At 35.2% G+C, this 22017-nt stretch overlaps 2 protein-coding genes across 4 annotated transcripts in view; one reads left to right on the top strand and one right to left on the bottom strand.

The window, feature by feature from the left end:
* Window positions 1-14253, bottom strand: part of TM9SF3 (transmembrane 9 superfamily protein member 3) — a 32896-nt gene extending 18643 nt beyond the window's left edge. The window contains exons 1-3 of the mRNA XM_046623471.2: window positions 13958-14253; window positions 12593-12788; window positions 9295-9417 (exon numbers count right to left, since the gene is read on the bottom strand). Coding sequence (XP_046479427.1) covers window positions 9295-9417; window positions 12593-12788; window positions 13958-14029 — 391 coding nt within the window. The 5' untranslated portion in view covers window positions 14030-14253. The remainder of the gene's footprint in view (window positions 1-9294; window positions 9418-12592; window positions 12789-13957) is intronic.
* A 2132-nt stretch (window positions 14254-16385) lies between these two features.
* The window catches only part of LOC124217605 (DNA-dependent protein kinase catalytic subunit), a 152725-nt gene continuing 147093 nt past the window's right edge, over window positions 16386-22017 (top strand). Inside the window, exons 1-2 of one of the 3 annotated variants that reach the window (XM_046623460.1) lie at window positions 16386-16548; window positions 16680-16875. In XM_046623460.1, the coding sequence (XP_046479416.1) occupies window positions 16749-16875 (127 nt within the window). In that variant the 5' untranslated portion in view covers window positions 16386-16548; window positions 16680-16748. Of the gene's footprint in view, window positions 16876-22017 lie in introns of all 3 variants that reach the window. The other 2 variants (XM_046623459.1, XM_046623458.1) reach the window with 2 other exon arrangements.

Raw genomic sequence — 22017 nt, 5'->3', positions numbered from 1 at the left:
TGTCGTCGCAATTATTCTGAAGAATGAAGGTAGGTACCCCTACCAGTCCCCTGACACACGCTGCTAAAAGTGGTTCGCAAAATGTCCCTCGATTCTGCCGCCAATTTCCACCACTAGTGGCGCTAGTAGTTACCTAACGAGCTTGCGCCCGGTCAGCGAGGGCAGTGAGCGTGTCAGAAGTCTACTAGCGCCACGTAGAGGAACTAAAAAACGGGGACAAGACGCGTACAATTTTTTAGTATGCGAGCAGTGGTGAGTGTCAGGGGGCTGACCCCTACTATAGCACGTGTAGTTTTGGAGGTTAGAAACATCGCATCAAATACTGGTTTTTGAAAATCTAAAACAAATTCTGTCGATTGTTATATCGAATTTTGTAGGTAGTATTGGTTTTAAAATATTCAAAAGTACATTGTCATTTTAATAATTTATATGTACGAAGACAATGTTCGATGATCTGGTCGGTGACTTCGAACTTGTGTTCTAGGTAACAGATCAGGTCGTTACAGGGACTTACAGTTTCAACGTACAGTAAGTCGCAAATATCGTCGATTGGAAAAAGTAAACTTTAATATTAAGATTACATCCTTTCCGGTAGGTTTTGAGAATAAAGTGTATTGAATGATTTAGTGTTCTACGAAAAACGTTACGTTATAGGATTATGTCCTTCAGAGCTTAGATTCGGGAGAAATAAATCCAAATAAACGACCACGGCTTCCTCCGAAGCTGTCTCAGTCCTCTCAGAAGGAAAGTAAAATACAAAATCTGAAATCCTATTAAAAGTTTAGTACTTTCGTATTTTGATATTCGTTATTTCACTATATTTCAAATACTGTAATTATTAGAAGGGATAAATAATTTCCAACATTTGAAATTTGAAAGGAGGACGTCCGTGAAGTTTTTTTCAGAAATTTCGGCTTTCTGCATTTTATTTTTTTATTTATAAATAAAAGTGCATAAAAAATCTGCTCAGCAATTTTCACAATCACGAACACACTAGGCCGTATAAAATATACGATACTCAGAGTTTCATTTGGGAAATCCTTACAAGAGAAGACATACAAAATGCTTTTGTTTCATACGCGAATAAACTGAGCGATGGAAAGTACGGTATGAATAAAAATTGGATGTGATTTTTAATTTTTATAATTATACGTGTAATAAGTGTAGTATGGAAAAAATACAAGTTGTGAGATCATTTGAAAACTGTTTGTTCTTTCCATCCACCTGGTGTTCGTACACAGTTTATTTATGTAACTCTGTGTGTGCGTGCCCGCGTGTGTCTGGGTCCGGTATCAGTACACTACGTGACCTTCATTTTTCGTATAGTAGTTTAGAAAGATCACAACGCGTTTATACTGAAACGTACAACATTTAATTTCGCTCTTTGCAAAGCTCTATACTAATTTTTGTTATTCGAGTTCATTACAGATTTTAATTCAAAGACTTACATACACTCTAATTCTTTTAATGTCAAATTCTAATATTCTTATGAGTTATTCTAAAAAGATATATCAACTCGGCATTTTCATATTCACTATACGAATTTTTGTAACAGTACCTGGATTATCCCTAAAGTCTTATATTTTAAGACAATTTTGCACACCTACGCAATAAAAGAAATATTCATACTACAGGTCTCTCCGTGTATTTACCAAGAAGAATCATACCTTTGTATTTTGACGTACATTGGAGCCGCGATTGTGCGAATCTATTGGATCGAGCTTTGATAAGATTTGCAAACGTTCAAATAAGGGAACAATAGGTGATGGTGGAGAGAATGATGTTTCGACATAACAAAGAATATTGGAAACACAACACAGTAGTGCTTACATTTTCAGTTCATTTTTAGACAGAAGAAGTGGTAGTTTATGACGCGATATGTTATTTTTCAACTCGTATTGCGGGAAAACTGGATCCAAAATATCACTAATGTAAACATTATACTGTGAGTGTACTTCCTCCAATATACTTTCACTTGCAGTGGACATTGGTGTCACAAAAACAAAAAAAAAATTATCCTCGCAATTAGTTCAAAATTTTCATTTAGGTAAAAACATAAGCCTATTTAAATTGGAGCTTTTAATATTAACATTAAGAGGTTGCGCATCGCACTCTTCTATTTTACTATAAGAATAACATGGGAAAAATCGTTTCTGTTCCTTCTGATTTTTATAACCAGTTTACAAGAATTTTTTTTTTTTAAACAAACCCTAGGTGCATGCATATGACATACGGTATTCACGTGTTCATATTTCTTATGCTTCAGCCCAGAATCATTTTATTTTATTGACACTACCCAGTTGGCACTGTGACATACAAGATGTTTGAAAATTCGAACGTAGGATTGGCCAAAATGGAACATTCGACGGTATGATGTCTACCCATGCAGAAGAATTCTCTAATATTTTCAGGCCTTTTTCTCAATACGTCATCGAAAACGATTATTGATTTAGGTGGTTCTTTGTTCGGCGTAACTAAATACTCAACGCCCTCGACATTCTCCAGTAATTGCTCTAATAATTTTTATTTCGGTTGACTGCGAGATTTTGGGTGAGCGTAGACATTTTTAACATTAACATAATTCCATTAAGGTCGGTTACTAGTGTTTGCACTGCATCAATTTTATCTTAATTGCAGAATATTGCAGATACACTCTTTGTCAGCAGTTCACACTGCCACATTTTCTACGCAACTTTTTGCTACGATCGTTTGTCAAAATTAATTATCAGTAGCTGAGGGATGTACCTTGAACTGTGAATTTCAAACGTAACTGATGCAATAAGCTATAAATAATGCATATATAAAGACTACCGCAAAATCATAGTATGAACAGAATCATGTACAGAAGTGAACCAACTTGAAATGACCACATTGTAGTTTAATGAACTGACAAATAGACCGGAAAAAATGGGGTCAAATTAACGATAATATCAAAATTCTACTGGCACCTAAATTATGTTCTGACGTGGCAATCTTTACATTCGATGGTGCCACCTTCGCTCACATCTTTGATTTGCTAATGGGATCTCCGTTGTCCCCCATTTTATTAGATATGATCATGGAAGAATTGAAATTTTGAGCTATAAATTGATTAAATTTTCAACCAATTTTTTACTACAGGTACGATAACGACAATCTGATTACAGTTTCAATTTAGATGGTGTCCTTTCCACCTCTGGCAATTATCACGAAATGTTGAGGTTTACCTCGGAATTGGAAGTTGATGGTAGGATTAGTTTCCTCGACGTACGTGAATAAAGAAAGATGGTATGATAATGATGGATTGGTACAAAAAACGAACGTGGTCGCTTACATATATGAATTTTAATTCACATCACTTAATAAAACAGAAAATATCGAACACCTATAATTTAGTTGACAGAGGGATCTCTCATTGGCGAACGATAGACTTCATGAAAAAAAAACCTGAAACTGATGAAGGATATGTTACTAGCTAACAACTATCCTCCATAACTGATCAACCCTTATGGTGAATATTACGAATATTAGACTAGCGTTTGCAAGGGACAGACTTAATAATGAAACTAGGATTGTTTTAGGGACTCAAGACGTTTTACCAACAGTCGAACCGCAGATGCGTTTCCTTTATGTCAAGGATTTAATCTCAGTTAATTGGGTGGGTTCTGAGTAGGTTTAATATTAGGTGTGTTTATAGAAACACTAATAATTTGTCAAGGCTATTTGTATTACCAAATGATAAAGCTCCAAAAAAGTGGGTCTGGTTTACCGAATAAATTGGAATGATTGCGAGAAATGATATTTCGGTTAAACCAGCAAGCTTCTTAAGACCAGAATTAACGAACACAGACACAACATTGGTGTTGATCCGGAAAAACAAACAGCCTTGAAAAAACATAGGGTAGATTTTGATTGTGATTTTAATTTGACAGATATTAGACAACACATGATCTTCTGTCAAGAAAAGTATTACCGAAAAAGGTTTATCTTGAAGATATGTCACTTTGTAAGTCATGGTAATTCAGTAAACCTCAGATCTGACACAAACAATTTAAGTGATGTTTACCAGAGATTGATTTCCAATAAACTCAGTAGGTAGTCCCGTTATTGGTGGAGGATCTAACTATTGATCGAGATGGTTAAACGTTGGTGTCATGATAGATTTTTATAGTTGACGCTATGTTAGGTGTAATGTTGGTTGTTTGCTCTTGCTATAACTTTACCTCCTTGATTCCGCTTTGTTCTTGCCGGTCAGACTGTTATCACTGGCTTACGAAGTTTTTTTTATGCAAGTTGTAAAAATCTTTCGAGAAAAATTGTGCCTCAGGACCCAGACAAGTGAATAATTTATCACTTGACTTTTTGGTAAGAAAATTGATTTATTGAATTTGTATTTTGGTCGAATTATAGTGATATAATTAACATAAATAATAATATTACAATTGTAAATTGTAATTGAAAATAATTAATTGAAAATTAAAAAACTAATGGACACTTTTTTCGAATCGATTACAACTTAAAAAAGTAATTCACACTTTTTTTCAAATCAATTGCACATTCAAAGAGTAATTGGCACTTTTTTCGAAACAATTACAAATTAAAAAAGTACTGGGCACTTTTTTTCGAATCAGTACGGGGCCCATTTTGCATGGCTCTCCCTTTACTTTTCTTATTCTATGCCACCTGAATAAATAAATAAATAAGTATTCTTCGGGGCATCGGGGTAAAATGGGATACCCTTAAAGTAGTCGAAGCCCGGAACAAAATAAAACATCTTTTTTACGAGGCTCAAAAATTTGGTGAAAATTTCTAAAATATTAAATTGGATAACTTCAAATAATCTGTATCAGTACATACATACTCGTAACAAATACGGATGCGTAACAGTCGTACAAATGCCCTGCGAATAATCGTATGACAAAAATGTATATAGTATGCAAAATCACGTCTATTAGATAGTAATTCGTTTAACATTTGTACGTTGTGAACGCGAATTATCCTAGAAACGATATATAAAGATATGTCGGGGGCCGATATTCCGGTACTCTAGAGTGCAGGTACTGATATGAACGTTGGGTTCAAAAATAAATTACTTGCAACCGAATTTCATTCTTACTCTGATTGGCTTGATGATCACTGTTCGCTTGATGCGCGAACAGACTGTACGATTTCATTCAACAAAAAGCGTCAATTACAATTTTAATTTCTAATTGATTCGAAAAAGTATGTTAATTATATTTTTTATTTGTAATTGATTCGAAAAAAAGTGCCAATTACTTTTGTAATTTGTGATTGATTCGAAAAAAAATGTCAATTACATCTGTAATTTGTAATTCATTTCTTCAATTAAAAAATACAATTGTAATTTATAATTCACTTTTTTCAGTTACAAAGTACAATCGTAATTTGTAATTACTTAATTACAAATTTGCCCGATACTGGATAAAACTCTGTGTAGAAAACTGAAAATTGACAATAGAGTCCTTGAATTCATAGGAACAGCAAAGCAACAAATGGAAGCTGGTATTCAGACCTCATTTGCAAAGCTGTCAAAAAATCAAGTAGTGACCGCCACTTTCGAACGTCGTGTACCAACACCCCCCAGAGTGGATGATTCTCTCATTTTTCATATCAATCACTAGGGGGTTACCATGAGCTGGTAGGTAAAGCTACCTATTCACCGTACCTTGGTGAATGCTGTAAACGACGTGAGTAGTGATGACAAAAAAGTGGACGAGAGTAAATAAGCCAAGAGGCGTACAGAAAAAGGCTTCACCCGAAATGGTATTATATAAAAAGGGATTTGGTGTCTATCATAAGTCATCGAAAAACTAAACAACAAAAAACCATTTTAAGAATTGACCGATTGATATTTATTGAAATATGCCAAAATTTCTAAAATTACACAGACTTGCGAAGTCTTTTCGTATGGGACGAGATACCCAAATCGAACTGCGAAAAAATGAGACAGCGATTGTCAATTGTGATGACAAGCTTGGACCCATCATTGCAACGATGTCGTTTACACTGGGACCTCGATTTAACGTCCTTCGATTTAGGATACAGTCCTTATCATGCCGCATTCACCGATCGGTTTGCCATGTGACGGGAGATAGTGGAGGGCACTTCAGATCTCTGCGGTCAGGCCCTTAGCACGGCATTTTACACATATATTGATGCAAGCCGGTGCGCAGATACTATCGATATTGGCTTCGCGCATGAAGTACCAACACAGAATTGAGTATGTGTGATCGTATATGCACATGTGATTTACTGGACCCCAAGTTCTTATTATCGCCATAGGTAGCGCTATTAGGGGGGTAAACTTTTCTGCTACGCCAACTGGCGGCGCTGACAAACATGTACACGCAAGGAATTGCATACACATTGAGAGTGTACCACACATAGGTGTTGCATAAAGCAAATACCAAGATGCCACGCGGAGCCAGCCCCGCCACTATCCGTTTAATAGAGGTCCTAGTGTACCTTATCAGTTTCCGTAACTTTTAATGAGCCGCAGATTTTGTCAGGTGTTCGTAGTATCAAATGAGATCATGAAAAATATTAGGATAAGTCTTCCACATATTAGAATGCGGACGCTTCTGTCTCAAGCTTGTACACAACTAACTATATGAAAGTTGATGTACTTCCTGGAAGTCAGTCGAATAGTTCCAGTCGGGGATGATTTATTCACATTCATTCATAAACCCTTCTCACAACAAATTTCCTTGTTACAACGTCATACTTTACAAAATTCAACGTTGAGTATTTGCCAGACTTGCGAACTAAAAATGGATCCTGCAGTTAACGATCAACTTGATTACGGTGACGATGGAACCAGCTAAAGAATTCAATAACAGTGTGTCAATTATAGAAATCTCTATGAAAAGATCGTTATCTATATACTGGCTTGTATTTTTATATTTTCATATGACCCATATTACATTATTGCCTCACACAAACTATGTTTGCGTTTCAATAGAGCAGCGCACACCTGAGGCCGATAAATTAACGCGTTGTTTCAACTGCTGGTTCCACTTCTTACAATTGGTATCAACACGTGCAGTGTACTACTAAACAAATAGGGTCATATTTTGTGCCGATACAAACATACGTATTCAGCTAGTGCGACAGAACTATTTAAGCGGAAAAGTTCAAATTTCGTCAACGTGAGAAAAACAATCGGATCCAGTTTAAACTTCCGAGTTGTCAAAGTTCAGACAGAGCATTGCATGGATTGATCAGAACTCCGAAAGGTGCCAACCTTCACATTTGCAGGAAACGCTTGACAGCATATGTGAAAGTTAGTCACGTTCGAAGTTTAGATCACTCGGAAATTTGACCAGTACTCAAGCACCTTGCTTCATCCTTCTTATTTTCAAACATATCCAATATTCCATAGACCACAGAGACACTACAGCAACGCTGAGATTATCGTAGGGACTATTTACACTAAAACATATTTAAGATCCATCCAAGGATGTCAATTTTCGTTTGAGGGACACTTTTCAACAAGACCGGCTTGGTTATTATTATGAACTGTTCTGAATAAATAAGTAAACTTACAGTGAAAATGGTTCGGCCTCTTCGGTTTCGAGAAAATATTTTGAAAATCGTCAACACACCGAAAATCATTCAAGAGTCTTACGAAACATTCGAAAATTCTAGGAATTGTGCATAGAGATAAATTCCAGCCGTAATTTCAACGTGAGAATTTCGTTAATGATGAAGACTTTCAAAAGCATTTGCGAGTATCTGTAGAGACGATGGTCATGAGCTTTAAAGGATGTTATACAAAGTTTTGGCGGCAAACCGCTAAAAAGTGCCAATGTTGAGAGGTTTTCGTCTCAGCCAGGTTACCGGCAAGGTAGAGTAAAACTACGTAATTGTTAATTGGAATGTTGGTGAGGTAGATCGATTTGTTGGTACTTTAGTCCAGCTGAATGTGGTTTCGAGCTTCAGAGTCAGTAAAATAGAATAGATTGCCATTAGAAAGGGGAAAAGAGCGGCAAGATGGAGCGGATATCTGGTATCACCATCAAACCTTCCAGAAGAGGGTTGCGTCTCATCGTGAGATAAAATGCCAGTAACATTATTATAATAGTACATTATGTACCAAGGGAATAATCAGCTTTATATGTAGGTTTTTTTTTTTTTTGGGTTATACTGGAAAGTGTCGGATCAAAATTAACAGATACATTTTCAGTTCTGTATTTTGTAGCCGTATGTAGATACTTTTCAGAAATATCTATTCCAATGCTGCCTGAGCACTTTTCAAGAGAAATATACGACCCGAAGATGAGGTTTAGAAGTAACTCCCGAGTGAAAAAATGGTATCGACATTTGTGGTATCAAGCCATTACATTTATGGAAATTCCATGCCAAATGAAAAAAGCATTTGATATGTAAAAAGCGTACGTGTATATATAGAGTTATATATTCTTTCGAGAGAATCTTTCTTTCAACCCAAACAAACTTCTTGACAACCCGGTTAAATTATTAGAAATCATGAATCGAGCGAAATTCTATGTAATTTTTCTTCATAGAAAAAGCCAATATCACGTGTCAAACATAGCGAGCCGGACAACCACATTTATCGCTGACTCTATATCTATATGACAATTGGATGTTCAGGAAAAGATAATTTGCGAATTTCCACCGTTGCATGAACGTACGATATGTTTAAGATGACGCTTATCTTTGGAGAGAATCTTTCTTTCAACCCAAACAAACTTTTCAAAGGGTACTACAATGGAAATTCGCAAATTATTTTTTCGTGTAACACCCGAATATATATACGGGGCATTGGACGTCAAACCAATGGGTCATCGATCTAACCTCCTGGCATACTAATGTCCAACGGATTTTTTGGTTTGTTTCGGTCAAAAATGATACCTCTAATTTTTTGAAATTTCTCCGCCATTTTGTAAAAGCGTGGCGACCCGAAATATTCTTGGCATGAAGATGGGCGTTTTCGAAATTGATGAAACTTTTTTGTAAAACCAGGGACTCGAAAACACATCTTTTCGTCATGATTAGAAAATGGGATGAAAATGTTGAATATTTTTTTTTAATGATGGTTTCCAGTAGGAAAAAATAAAATTAGAAGAAACTTCGTGTTTCTCAATAGAATTCGATTTTCTTTTTTTTTCAAGAATAAAACTAACGATACGACATGTAAATATATATATATATATATTATATATATATACACAAATAAATGCAGCAAGCACTGTGTACTGTCATCCTTAAATTTAAAGTGTACAAAGAATAATTTGAGGGCGAACGGCGAAAGTGTAAAAATTATATTCTTACCCCATACTGGTAGATCATCGATATACATTTGATACCAATATTGATTTTTCACGGCGTAAACAAAAGCCTTTTGATTTTTCTCACTCAGTTCAATTTCGCAATACTCAGTCTTGGAAATATCCGCTGAAAATACAGTGCATTAATTAGTTTAACGTAGATTAAGGATTCTTGGTTACAGAATTATCAACATTATTCGATGTTTCATTATTAATTTCTATAAAACCTGAAATTGGATTAGTGCAGAAATGGGCAACCTACTTATTTTGCGGCCCTCGCTCATTTACCAATTAAAAAACCAGAGACAAAATGCTGACGTCATTTCAATGTACATATTTTCTATTTATCTTATATGATCTCTGGAGGGTTGATAATTTAGTCAAAGGTGTGGCGCGTTTTTAGTAATGGACGATATGGCCATTACGTGACCTCAAGAAAACAAGTTTAATTTGTTTTCGATTTTCCACTTCATGAAACCATAGTTTAGAAATCTTTAACTTCTCATTAATATTGAGCCTTGTGCATTCCAATCCAAAAAAATCCAATTCTAACATTTGTATAAAGCTAATAATTTCTCTATAGAATGGACGGAACTTTCTATGGTAGTGTTTGACAACTTATTTAATTTTCTCCAAATTGGCGCGTCGTACAACATTTTTGGCCCTTTGATCTCCGAGATATTCAATATCGCGTAAGACGTAGTCTTGCACCTTTTTCAAGCATCGGTATGGTTTTACTCCGTGAGAATCTGTCAAAGTTCTATTGAGAAGTTTGGTTTACCAAAAATCAAAACTCGTTATTAATTTTATTGTGAGATAGTCATGTATTGAGTATTTATTAAATTTTCATATCCATAAGATCTCTTAAAAATATAAAAATTAAAAATCCTGGAATTTTAAATACAGCTTAGATATCGAAGCGGCAATTCAAACCTTGACGATGGTTACAAATCTAGCAGATTCGTTCAATTTTACTTGCAGATGGCTCATTTTATTCAGAAAACTTTTTATGTATCACAGTATTACAATTCCTAGGTCATAATCAATATTGGAGCAATGTTGAAAAAATAAATATTCAGTGCAAAATAATTTAAAAATAATTCTGTATAAAATGAGCAGATCGCGAAGTATGATTCAACGATTCTATCCGATTTTTAACAATTTCGAAAAAAATTGAAATGAAGCATGTACTTAAATTTGTACATTCATGATTCGATTATTTTGTGTTCTTGGGTGTTTAAAGAGATTTTTGTACCTTGCGAGGGGAGGGTTCGGTTGTCAGGATAGAAATGGGAGGTGATTTTTTGCTTATTGAGCGCTCCTCACTTGTATAGTAATTACCCAAAGTCATAGAGCCAAATGTCCCGGAAGTCTCGAAAAAATTGTCTTGAAAAATTATGTATCTGTCGTAAACGAGATATTTATTTGGTATTGCGAGTCACGGGTGAAAGATTAAAATGACTTTCAGTAGAATGAAAAGAATCCTTAGAAGCAGGATAACTTTTCAGGATAGTTGAATTGTAGGTTTCTCATAATGTACCTTGTAAGTTGGTCTAAGTTATTCGAAACAATGAGAAATTTGACCGTCAATATATGAACAGATATAGTCAAATACTTGATTTGATTGAACATATGGAGTTTAATTTTCTACCACTAAACATTCAATTACCGCCAATAATGAAATTCAAATGAATGACCGTGTAAGCATAAATAAATGACTCGTAGGTTAATATATTATTTTACATTTTCTTCCTTCTGTGAAAGAGAATTTTTTTAATTAGAGAAATTTTGTTCTGGGTAATACACGTTTTCTTATACATCAATTCTTACGTTCTTGTAATTTACTTTACTGTATTTCGCCTTATATGGACATATTATAATCACTAAATATTGTGAATCGAAATGTCAAAGAATTTTAGAACATTGTTTGAAGGGGTACTCAATCACAGATTAGTTAAAATGGTAAAATGTTAATATTACTACTAACAAGACTGCCATCAAAACTCCGCCACAAAAATACAGTCCAACAATAAGATACTCGATATGTGCTAAAAAAAAAATAATAACTCTCAAATTTCATAGCTAATATCGAATTTAGTATTGGGAACATGTATTTTGATATATAAGCAGCTGATATCAGGTTCAAAGACAAATTTAAAGACGTAAAAAACATGTTCCAATTGCTATTTTGTACTCTGTCGCTTTGATACCTTTTCTACGGGGAGAGGTAACCCTTGGAGATTCAAAAAAATTGATTCTTGATTTTACATTAATCTTAAAGTTCTATCTTTTCAGAATATTTTGAGCCCTAGCCCATTTCAAAATTCGTGAAACTGACAAAATCACAGTCATTTTTGTGAAACATGTGCCATTGAAATGTAAGAGCCTGGGGAATAAGGCTGACTAGCGCTCACTTGTTTTGAATGCGCTCTGTTCCTCTGACGTCACTAATTACTATTTCAACATTACAATATGTGAAAATTCTGGCTTTCTCAAATGGAATAGTAGCATGAGCAGAATAGGACACCAAAGAGCCAGTTCCAAATGCTTTTGACTTCTGAGTCCATATTAGATTTCGCATTCAATGTAATGCTTTAAGACACTTTTTAACTGTTCATATGCTGAGTTACGTGTGAAGATATGAAAAAAAAATCGTGGTAACCCAAATTGAAGCTGTGATTTTATTGAAGTAATTTACACTTTCGGATGAAAAAGTCCTATTAAACGTTTTCGTTCCTCTACTTTCACTATTAAGCAAATTTATTCTTTCTATGACTTTAAAATGACCAAATTTTCAATTGTCAACTTACTTGAGACAGCTCAAACTTAAATTCCTTCCATATTTATCATTGGTGAACTTGGCTCTGTTATAGCTCAAAAACTCTTAGTCTTACAAAATTTTCTTAAGAGAACTGAAATCTCAGATTCTCTTGAAAATCTTACAAAACAAAGTGAAGTGTAAACTAAAAGTTTCTCTTATGTGTTGAAACAAGAAAGAAAGTAAAATACTTTGCCAATGCTGTAACTAGAAAATTAATATACAACATTGACAGTACTGAAGTTAGTAGCGTTAACGTAATAGAGCATCGAAACAAAACTCGTTTATTTACTATTTTACAACGACTTAAGAAAGTTTAATCTGCTCAATATGAGTATATTTTGCTTTAATTATGGATTAGCAAATTTCAAGCAATCCTGAAGATGCAAAGTAACGTTTTTTTCTTGAATATGGATCGTCATATTAACGTTACGAACTTCAACCTTGTCAAAATTGACCATATAATTATGCATGTCGTTCAAACCTTTAAACTCAATATCCAATCCACTAAACTCTAGCTCAATGCCTTGCAGTGCCTCCGATAACGTTTCATGGTAATGGCTGATCACTGCCTTTGCTCCAGCACAAAATGGCAAAGAGAAGTACGAGTAAGTCTCTTGTCGGTTGTGGTATGGCCCCACCGTACTCATCCATAATACTACCTCGTCATTATCTTCGTACTGCAAGAAGAAAAAAATGATGGATAAGGAAATTTATTTTTCGATTGAGATATTCTGTGAAACAAGTAAACAGTAGCTTCGGATTGACAAGTGACTTGCTATAATCAAAACTGATTGTTCTAATGAATGAAACTTGAAACAGCAGTAAATACATCTGTTTTATGATAAAGAAGCGAAGTATTGTGAACTTTTATTCCAAGATTCCTTGGCTTTTCGGGGATTCACAAACGAAATATTTGTAGTTTTCAATACACGTGTCAAGCTAATTATAGGAATCAGAGTTAACTCGTGATCACACTTATTTGTCGTCCTATAAGAGCTACATGGTTTCTCGGGTCAAAAACGAGCCAGTGTGCCTACGATGGGTTATGACCAAACACGCTGAACTTCTTTCAAATACAATAACATAACATAGTTCTATGGCTACAAATCCTTCAGTTACAAATACCTGGTTTTCAGGGAATATGTAAGATTTTGAATCAGGGGGCTTTACTGCTGTATCTTACTTAACAGCATGTGCAGCTGTTATTTCTGGCTGCTGGCTTCAGCTTCATCTCGTTATACCACTTTGAATTCGAGGTAAAAGTATATTATAAACAAAAAGTTGACAAGTAAATTGAAGAAAAGAAAGCAGTTGTTTTATCATGAAAAACTCCAGCAGCCGATAATAGGTATGAGCTTGTAGCTTGACAGTGCAGGGAAAGACCATATGTTTGTTGAATGAGAAAATGTTCACATTTTTGACTTTTGTACACATTCCAGGTCGAGTGTAGTCAAGAGTTAATTATAGGTGTAACCAGATTATACGATAATAATCGTGAACTAACAATATCAGACAGTTGAATACAATAATTGTAACATAGATACTGAATTCCTATCTTGAAAGTTTCGATGCAAGACGGTTACACATATTTTGGATTCGAACTAGAGCTGAAAATGCTAGGCTGACAGGATAACCCAAGAACTGAAATGAAGGGTGAGCATAGTTTGTGTTAGTCAATCAAGAAATGATAGTTTGAGATCAAAGACATAACGAATCAAGTGGGAGCAGATAATTTTCGTGACTGTAATTACTGTGATAAGCATAACCTAGAGCAACACCTGGCGCGCAGATATTCGAGACTGACATTTTTTGACATTTCAAAAAAGATGTCACCGGTATTACTTACGACATGATTGTGTTCATCTCCGCAAACGAGGGTCAGAGCTAGCAAAACAAGAACTAATCTACTCCATGCCATGTTAGACTGCGTGATGTCAAAGAGATCCGTTCAAACATTAAGCGTAAACTGATGATAAATTAGGCGAGATGTAAACGAGAATATGTCCCCTTCATCGCCAAAATATCGCAAGCGGTCAACGGAACTGGACTGAACCACGTATATAAAAGCAGACAGGACTTAATCACACAGCAAACTTTTATATATTGCCACGTCAGATGGCTCTTCCATCGATAACGGCCATTTGTCGACAAGACAAGTTTGCCAACTCGCCACGCTGACGGTTAACCGCGCTCTTAGGGTCGGTCTACATAGCCGCAGTATCGCGGAGCACGGCAATGTGATAACCAATCCAAATGCATGAAATCTAGTGAACAACATATTTTAGGCATTTTGAATGGTTTACATCTGGACCGTGCTTCGCGCCACCGCGCCTGTGTGAACTCAACTTTAAGTCAGGTCCACGAGGATCTTGTAAGCAGTAGGCTTCAGTTGCGCATGTGTGTGATGTCCTAGCGGACACTTGCGGACCATTCAGGAGTTAGATTTTAAATTATGTCGCGAAAAGGTACGGGGTCGTATGTATCGTATGTATGTACATATAATATATAATATCAGTACATACAATCAACGTTGACTGAAGACATATCCCCAGTCAACGCAATTGATAATTTTGGGTTATCATTATCGATGAAGTACTAAAATATGTACATTGGACAGACGTGAGACAATCGCGTTATGGAATTATAGTAGTTGGAATATCACGTGGAATTTACGAGAGGGAATTCGTTGGATATAATATTTGTTATTCGACTTACTTTGCCTTCAACTCGATGCAGGATCAGCAATCGGTAGCAGATGATTTTCGTAGAGCGGCGAGGAATCGGATATAAGTCGTTGGATTATAAGGAATTGTTTATTAATTTGTGATTAAACTCTGAAAATGTGAAAGGTTCTTTGGGAAATTTGAGACTTTGAATTCAATGTTTTTGGTTTATTCAAAAATAAAGATAATGATGTCAATTGAGTCATGAATTGGAATTTTTATATTATTCAAGATGCATGGTTGGCATTGTACTTCGAGCAGTATGCCTCGGATGGAATAAGTTTTCAGGTTTTGGAATAATCAAACCAATCTAGTTTCAGGAAAAGTGATACTTTGCTGATTGATTTTAAATTCTACACTGGCTCTCGAAGCTTGAATCGTACTTGCAAATTTGCTTCCAGCGTAGCCTTGCTGAGTTTTATATTATTCGATATTGAATAGTTATGTGCTTGTGGCTCCGAGAAAATTTTGAAATTATTCCTACAGTTGAAATATTCTTATTATTGAATAATTTTGTGGTATAGTAATAATTTTATGATCAAATAATTGTACGAAAGGCTGCACAGGTGCGCAAGGGTACAACGAGTACAATTATTTTATATATATATATGGGTTTACTTTACCTCTGGGATTTGTTCTTCATGTTTAACATTCAACATTTTGAATAAAATAATATTGACTATTTTGAACTTTTCATCTTTGGTCGCGCACATCCATCAAGACTTCTCAATGTTGCCCGCTGCTGCGCACCATTTCTGAGTATTCAGCATTTACAGACGCTCTTCCAACTCTTCTCATGATCGGAACAACCAATAGTCAATCTCCGTACATACGTTTACTGTACCTGTATAAATAGCTGATAATGAAGCTATCCAATATTTGATTCAATGTCAGACTTCAATCCGGAAATAAAAAATTTTCAATTACTGTTGTATATAAATTTGATAACATGTATCAGTAACTACGACTGTTAGGTGATGATTGAAACCAAATACGGTGTCTACGTTTCATATTGGAGAGCAGGAGATGTTTGGATCAATGACAAAAATTGGAAAACAGGTTTATTACAAATACAGATATAATAAATATTATGGTCAACGAAACATAATGAAACAAATATGTATGATTCCAACGTTGAAGATGCTGTTTTTTAAAGGTTTATGTGCATTGATGATCAATACTCTTTACTGTCCTTACTGACTATCATTCAGTCATATCGTAGAGCTTAGATCCCAGTGCTAGTTACGATATTATTATCTCTTTTGCACTGCTGAGTTCGTGGGTAGCTCTGTCTCTGTCCTAGGGGGTTTTTAGCGCTGCCAGCTAATTCCAGAACGTACCATAAGAAAACCGTGTGCCTACCAAGTTGCCACATATGTGCTGCTTAGAGCATGTAGACATCGTGAAGGCCTGGTATATCCTGGTGAGTGGAAAACTGTATAAAGAGAGAATTTAGTAATTCTACATCCCTTCTCTGTCTCGCAGGTCCGGTTGGTCGATTCACGCCATCACTGCGAGCACTCACGCTCGTACCACACTAAAGACTTGTTTTGGCGCCTTTTAAATAAAAAATTTCGTCCGATAGGTTGGCAACGTTGCTGAATGCGGCTCTGCGGCTGTTGCTATCGCCATGTGCTAGACAGGCTAGACGCATTTTGCGCATCATAAGTGCAAATTTCAAACTGATGAGCTGTTATTGTCAGAATTAAGTTAGGTTAGTTTTCGGTTTACTTTTGGCTGCAACCACTGTTGATACGTATATTTTCGCGTCGGTTCCATTTGTTCATTGTGTCACATCCATTAATTTCACTTATTATACAGCTGTGGAGTTAAATTGAATTCTAGGCGATCATATTTGGTAAATACGCTGATGCATCAATCTTCGACTACCGGATATGTACTAAAGAAGTTATCATGGAGTCATTTGAGACTTTTATGGAGATGTTTGGTAAATGGAGACAAAGGAAGAACAATGATGACCTAGTGAATCTTTTTAAATCTGGACCATCATATCTTCAAACCTTGTCAACTAGTGAAATCGGTAAGACATCATGTAAACTTTCAATATCATTCACAACTCAAGTTAGCAACGAGAGTTAATGGCTGAATATGATGAGCGCTGGCAAAATAAACCAGTGGAACGTAATCATCAAATTTTTATCATATCTCAGAAAGTTAATATGTGTACATAGATGTATTAAGAGAAAACCTCCATCCCTTTATTCCATTAAAAAACAATTCATTGCCATCAGTTTTCAACTTAGACTGCTGGCGTCAGCTTATCATTTAAATTATTTCATTCAACTGAGCTTCAAGTTATTGAAAACCAGTGGTGTGCCAATGTTTTACACATGAGATCAAGGTTAGTGAATCGCCAATTTTTCAATCAGGAAACGTTGCGAATAATATTGAAAATCAGAGTTGACAAGAACTTGTTTAATAACTTGAGTTAATAACTTGAGTTGCTGTCATTGAACATGGAATTAGTTATCAATGACAAATAGATGGATTTGTTCTCTATTCTAATTTTAATATTAACCTGGTCAAGACGTGGTACTTAATTCCGTAGCAAGAATGGGATTAACCATTAGACCATGCAAATACGCAGTTGATTCGAAGCACCTCATCGAGGTATAGAGATCTACACTTTTAATATTTCAACGACCCTCATATAATAGCCAAACCTGCTAATATTCATTAAAATAAGGTAGTCAAGCTTGACAATCACGATTTCACGAAGTACCTTGTGCCACCAGATTCTTTAAATGAATCATTAGCATGAAACTGATCTGTATTATCTTTATGGTATGTACTTTCGAGTGTCAGAAGGTTTCAAATCTGGTTAACTGGTAGAGGGACGAGAGTGGCGTTTATGTTTATATCTAATAATATGAAATATGCAGTCCGATGATTTAAATGCTGTTATTAAACTATAATTCATAACAAATAACAATAAGAATCAAATTTTATTTATTTTAAATTTGACATTTGCTGGTTTTTCAAAATGTTTCAGCTTAGCCCATTTTGCAAAATGAGTGCCAGAGATGAATTAGCAAATCTTATCTTAGAAAAATTAAATAATTTCTGGTTTGAAATGATAAAATTTCACAAAATTTTGAGTTTTAACTTATAAGCTACAAAGAAATTCACAGTAATCTTTTTTTTTTTTTACTTCAATTGGCTCTTTGATTGGCGGTTCGAATGTAAAATAGCATCTCCATCGACTACTGTTTATATTGGTTTGTACTGGAATGTCAATATAAACCATTACCTTTGACAATGATTCCATTCCAGAGTCGATCTCGGTAGATCTACCTGTGTGGACGCTGCTTCTGTGAATCATCGTAGTACTTATAAATGCCATTACTCCTAAGTGTTTGAAGCTATTTGTGAACATTGTCTTATCGTTTCCGTAACAAGGCCCGCTATAATATGATCTAAAAAATTATGGGATTTGTATTAAAACGATTTAAGATGACCTGGACCTCTCTTTACTACAATTACTAAAAATAGAAAATTGTTTGTAGTACCATCTTATGTTCCCTCAAATCCCTAGAATATTCTTTCCAAATTCTTTATTTTTCTCATACACTTGACCATTCCACTTGGAACGTGACACCTTATAGAAGAAAAATTTCACAGCATTCCCTAAAATTTTGGTAGTCTCTCCACTATGGGGCTAAAACCATGCCGAAATCTAATTTTCAAAAAATGACTATCGAGAGCACGCCAATCTCAAAGTTTGACCACAGCATAAAATTGCATTTAATTGAATTCTGGAAAATCTTTCGGGCACAAAAGAACCTACAATGTTTAATTTCCATTATTATAATATAGGTATTGAATAAATTACTAATTTGTGTGACATTAAGAGAAAATACGCAAATCTTATGATGAATCATACATAGGTACGTGAAAATAAAAGACACATTTATTCTTTAATCGAGTAAATAAATTGGAGGTGTATAAATGTATAATTAAAATTGTAAATATAAATCATTAAAAATCACTCATTCATCCATCCATTCAGTCACACAATTTAAAATATGCCATTTTATGTCAAACATGTTCACTGTAAAATGTTTTGTTTCTCGTTGTATCCAGATGCGTCTAAGTGTAAAATTATGCTGCTTCTTCGAATCACCGTTTATTTGTTGTTTCTTTTCTTTGTTTCACTTGGCGTTGACTTTGTTTATACGTGAAGTCTGTTTTACAATTTTCGTTACCGTAGACGGTGTTTTTCCTTTTCGTTGTAAGTACGACACAATTAAGAAAAAAACAGAAATGAGGACTATGAGGTATTGAGTGGTTACGTCGGCGTCTTCTCATAGAGTAATCCAAATTCCGCCTTCTCCAAACTGCGGACTAGTCGCTCGTTCCACACATTCGAAGGCTTGTCATGTTACAAACCTTCAAAAATGTTTCTATAGAACTGTTTCTTTTGGGTACCAGTTTTAAAATGCTGTGTCGAGTTCAGGCAGGGAACTTTGTTCCATATATACTGAGTCCTTTGGCATCCAACTACTGTATTACCGTATCCAGGATCAATGCATCATGAAATGTTGGATTCCATTTTAGACTTTGCACATCCATCTGTATGGCACGTACGCCGACTGAATACATACTTATAAATATATATCATTACCTTATTAATGTTTACTCTTAAAATACTATAAATTGACGAGGAAGCGTAATCTTATTTCTAGGAATTATGTAGCAGAAAATGCATGGAAGTACAAATCGTTCTGATTTGTATTCTCATGTATTTTTAAGGAATAAATTTAACTCCCTTATATTTCTGTTCGTGGCACGATAAAAGCACAGCGGCGCAGTTGATCATTGCAACGTCAGCGTTCTTGCGCTCGCCGGATCCTGGGTGTAATCAACACCGGGATGAGGCGAGCGCAAGACCATGCGCTTTGAGGATGATCTTCACGAGGCGAGCCTTTGTTTCAAATTTGCAAAGTTGACGGAAACCTTGCTCGCTGTCCGACGCTCCAAGGGGTGTCGTACGAGCGAGCGAAGTCAGTCCCGTTAAAGACAGAATAAAATCAACATCTACGGAAATCAGGCTCCTTCAGAAGTTATCGTGTGAAGGGTCCATCAGTCTTTTCGCATCACCGACGAATAGAGTGAATTTCCTCTAATTCTATACACGGTCACCTATGCATCTCGTGTTGCGATATCAGTCTTCGAAGCTAGATATTAAGTTGTTGCAAGTTGTGCCACGAACTCATAGAGCCGTGTAGTTTTAATTGTGAGTGTGTTACGAGTGTGCCAACGTATGTGTGAGCCATCGTTCGGATTTGTACGAGCGTGAGCGAGGTTGGAATAAACCACCAAATAGTGAGTAATCGTACGAGTGTGTACAATTTAGAATAAGAATATTTCTGTAACGCTTGCTTCCTTGTCTAATATTTTCAGTTGTTACCTTCACCACAAATTTCAGTAAATCTTTGCATTCCGCCAATAATTTCCAATAATATTGATAATAAATCCTCCTACCCAATTCCCAGGATCGCCCTGTATAGGACGATCACCGGCTTATCCACCAAAAAAATAAATATAAACCTCTACGCTTCTCATAAAGGGTTAAGTAGTCGCCTGCGAGACCGCTCCGCACGTGACATACTAATTGGTCCCTTTTAACCGATAATAGGGGTGAGCTCACTGAATGGAGTGATTCCTTATATAAGCCTTGGGTTTTTGGCAGTAGTAGTTAACTAAAAATCTAACCACTTTTCAACTAAATTTAATGAAGCTGAACCTCTTTATCTCATCCTATCTATACCTGTCTATCTGCTGTTGAGGACTCACGCACAGACAAAAAACTTGTCATATATACACACTCTCCCATTCGTCACACTAGTATGGTTCGCATTGAGATATTGAACAAAATTAATTTTTAGCGATCGAAGTTAAACTCAGGTAATGGAAGCTTTGAACCATGTATATCTTCGCTGTGCTTCTATAAAATGTTTATAGACGACTCATGTCTTCAATGCTATAAACTATGTACCATTCAATGGACTAATATAATTGTCAACAATCTTTTTATCTCTTAAATTTTAAATGACAATATTCAAAGCGATTATACCGCTGAATTAGTCTTAGCAAGAGATGTAAATTATCCAATTAGAAATCCTAGTACACTTCAAGAAGTTTAAGGTAGTACCGTGATAAATCACTTTTCTTACAATATCTTTCAATTTTTGAATACACATAAATTGAAGTGTCCTTTATACGTAGGAATTTTTTTTAATAGTCCTTGCGGTACTAAATTTTGCAATATTAGCGATCAAAAGTCGTACAATTTACATGTATTCCCTATCCCGACCGTAGTTAGAGTGAGCATTTTATTTAATAACAGCCATACTTTTCTTAGAATTTTTTTTAAAAACTGAGAATTATTAATTGAGGATATAACAAGTAATTTTTTTCAAAAAAAAAACATAAACAAGCAGTATTCATTTTTTTGTAAATAATTCTTAAAGTTTGTTGCTTTTAATGATTTTCAAACTTTCTCTCATAACCTGACCCGTGAGAAATAGTGACTTGGCAACGTTGCCCTACGCGGGAAGTTTAAAATGCCATAAAGGCCCAATGAATTGAAATAAATGTCAGAACTTTGCGGATATAGGTTACGGTACAGAAAAAATTAAAATTGTTAATATTAATTATAACTAACCTCAAATTGATTTCATAACAATACATTTCTCTACAACACATGCTTGAGGGGCAAGAGATACTGAGTTAGAATGCAACGTTGCCAAGTCAGACAAAAGACGCAATGGGAAAATTTTTATACTTCTGCGCATGTGCGAGGAGGCGCAAAGGCGTACTGTATCTCAACTACTTTTTACTTTAGTTATAATGTTTTATACAGGGGATATTTCTCTGGAAGCTGAGGACTGCTGCTATCACGGTACTACCTTAATCAGCTAAGAACGATTACTTGTACTACTATAATACATTTAACCATCTCATTCGTAACTGGAATAATCCATCATTATGCACACCTATAGGCAGCCTGGAATCTTTTAAACGCAAAAAATAAAAACAAATCTAATTTTAATACATTATAGTGACCTTACACTCATTGTCAGTTGAATTTTCTGTTATTTTTTTTTTTTTGTCAATATAGAATTTATGTGTTTTATGTTTAATAGCTTGCCGGATTGTA

Source organism: Neodiprion pinetum, chromosome 4, assembly GCF_021155775.2.
Source record: "Neodiprion pinetum isolate iyNeoPine1 chromosome 4, iyNeoPine1.2, whole genome shotgun sequence".
Taxonomy (NCBI): domain Eukaryota; kingdom Metazoa; phylum Arthropoda; class Insecta; order Hymenoptera; family Diprionidae; genus Neodiprion; species Neodiprion pinetum.
The sequence above is the reverse complement of the archived record's forward strand: the minus strand, read 5'-3'. Positions and strand labels throughout refer to the sequence as shown.